The 1,858-nt window shown below is 51.4% G+C and overlaps 1 protein-coding gene across 1 annotated transcript; it reads right to left on the bottom strand.

The window, feature by feature from the left end:
* Positions 1 to 487: 487 nt before the first annotated feature.
* On the bottom strand, positions 488 to 1,432 carry GLRG_08845 (transcription factor TFIID; the record flags this gene model as incomplete). The annotated part of the gene is made up of 4 exons (XM_008099395.1): positions 488 to 504; positions 557 to 971; positions 1,032 to 1,119; positions 1,182 to 1,432. 4 exons carry the CDS (start codon positions 1,430 to 1,432, stop codon positions 488 to 490), a joined length of 771 nt encoding a protein of 256 aa, XP_008097586.1.
* Positions 1,433 to 1,858: the final 426 nt, after the last annotated feature.

Below are 1,858 nucleotides of genomic sequence, written 5' to 3'. Positions count from 1 at the left end.
CCGGAAAGCCGCGTTAACCTCATCCGAAGTTCCATCGTGCGTGTCGTCTTCGTTTCCACACTTCTACCCTCTTGAACAAACCCCCTTCGCATCTAAGCCGCTTCCATTAAAGAACAGCAAAGTCGACCTGCGCATCTGCCGTCGACGATGCCGCAAGCAATCTATGTAGTGCTGCGGTGAGAGAAATCCTATTCTTTTCGTTTGAATCAACAACCTGGCAAGATGCCTCCTGCCCAGGTTTTACCTCCTTTGCCAACGCCAATGCAATGCAGCGGAAAAAATCAGAGAAAACAAAAATGAGTGTCGAGGACGACTTGAGTCACGGCTAGGTTGCCAAGTGACCGACGCTCGACTTTTTTTTGTATCGTGTGTGTGGGGAAAACAATCGTGGTATCGTGAAGAAAGTGTGTATCTAGTCATACAAGTCGGCCATGTCGGGCATGCTACGTCGACGCGGATCGATGATCCCTCTTTGGCTTCGGGTGGTTTAGACCTTGCGGAAATCTAGAAACCTGTTAGTGAAAGAAAAGCAGCACGAGAATGTATGTGTACTGACCCTGAAGCACAGGGTAGATCATCTCGAAAGCCTGGTAAATTTCCTCGCGGACCTTTGCTCCGGTAAGGACGATCTTGCCGCTCACGAAGATGAGCAGCACAATCTTGGGCTTAATCATGCGGTAGATGAGACCGGGGAACAACTCTGGCTCGTAGGAGCTGAAGTTGTGATGGCGCGAAGCAAGACCCTCCAAGCGAATGGGAAACTTGATATCGCAAGAGCCGACGATGTTCTGGATCTTGAAATCCGTAAACTTGGCGTTGAATCCCAGCTTCTGGATGATACGCGCATATTTGCGCGATGCAAGCTTCGAATCGTCCTCCGACTTCGCGCCAGTAACAACCATCTTGCCTGAGGCGAAGATCAAAGCGGTGGTCTTGGGCTCACGGATACGCATAATGACGGCAGCGAAACGCTATGGATCGATAGTGTCAGCACCGCAGCGATGATAGTAGACTCAACCAGTAAGTAATACCTTGGGGTTGTACTCTGCGTTTCTCGCGTGCAGGGCAATCGTCTTGAGGTCCAATCGGCAATCGAGGTTGACCGTCGCAACGATGTTCCTTTGAGTGGGCGAGATAAGCCTCAATGATCGAGAAAAAGAGATCACTCATGGTATACATACTGCAACGTAGGAGTCAAGCCACTGCCACCTTGCGTGGCAGCGGGCGTCGCGGCGGGTGTCGCGGGAGTCACCCCGGTACCGTTTGCGACTTGCTGGCCGTTGGCAATGGGAACTTGTCCATTGACTGCCGTCTTATCGCCGTTCGCAGCGGGGGGAAGCTCATGAGCGCCGCCAGGGAATGAGAGAGACCCGGGAGCGGTGAAAGCCTTTGCTTGAGCAGCGCTCACAGGATGGGTTTGGATCGCCTCCATGTTTGCGATTTGCTAGGCGACCAAGGACCGCAGAAATAGAAAGCAGATCTGAAGCCAGAGAGAGTAGTGTTAGTGATTGTGAATATTGTGATAGCAATGTAATGAAGTATGGAAAAGTGAAAGCGCAATCCAAGAACTGGTGATATCCAAGTGTGCGAAGTGTTCCGCAACGGATTTTGCTTGATGTGCTTCCAGGAGATTTAGGCAAAGTCGTCGGGATGGGGATTTTTGTAGGTCGGCAAAACAGGAGCCAATAAGCGTCGGATACTACCAACTTTGGGCTGGGCAGGCAGGAGGCAGCGGTGGAGGCAACGGTGGAGGAAGGTGCGAGTAGGACAGGACGCCAGTAATGACAGCCAAAAAAAGAAGAATGCGTACCAGATGTGGGAGATGAACAAATGAATGTCTCCCCTACAATGTCTGCTC

The sequence above is a fragment of the Colletotrichum graminicola genome, assembly GCF_000149035.1.
Source record: "Colletotrichum graminicola M1.001 genomic scaffold supercont1.41, whole genome shotgun sequence".
Taxonomy (NCBI): domain Eukaryota; kingdom Fungi; phylum Ascomycota; class Sordariomycetes; order Glomerellales; family Glomerellaceae; genus Colletotrichum; species Colletotrichum graminicola.
Note: the sequence above shows the minus strand (reverse complement) of the source record. Positions and strands in the feature narration are given on the sequence as shown.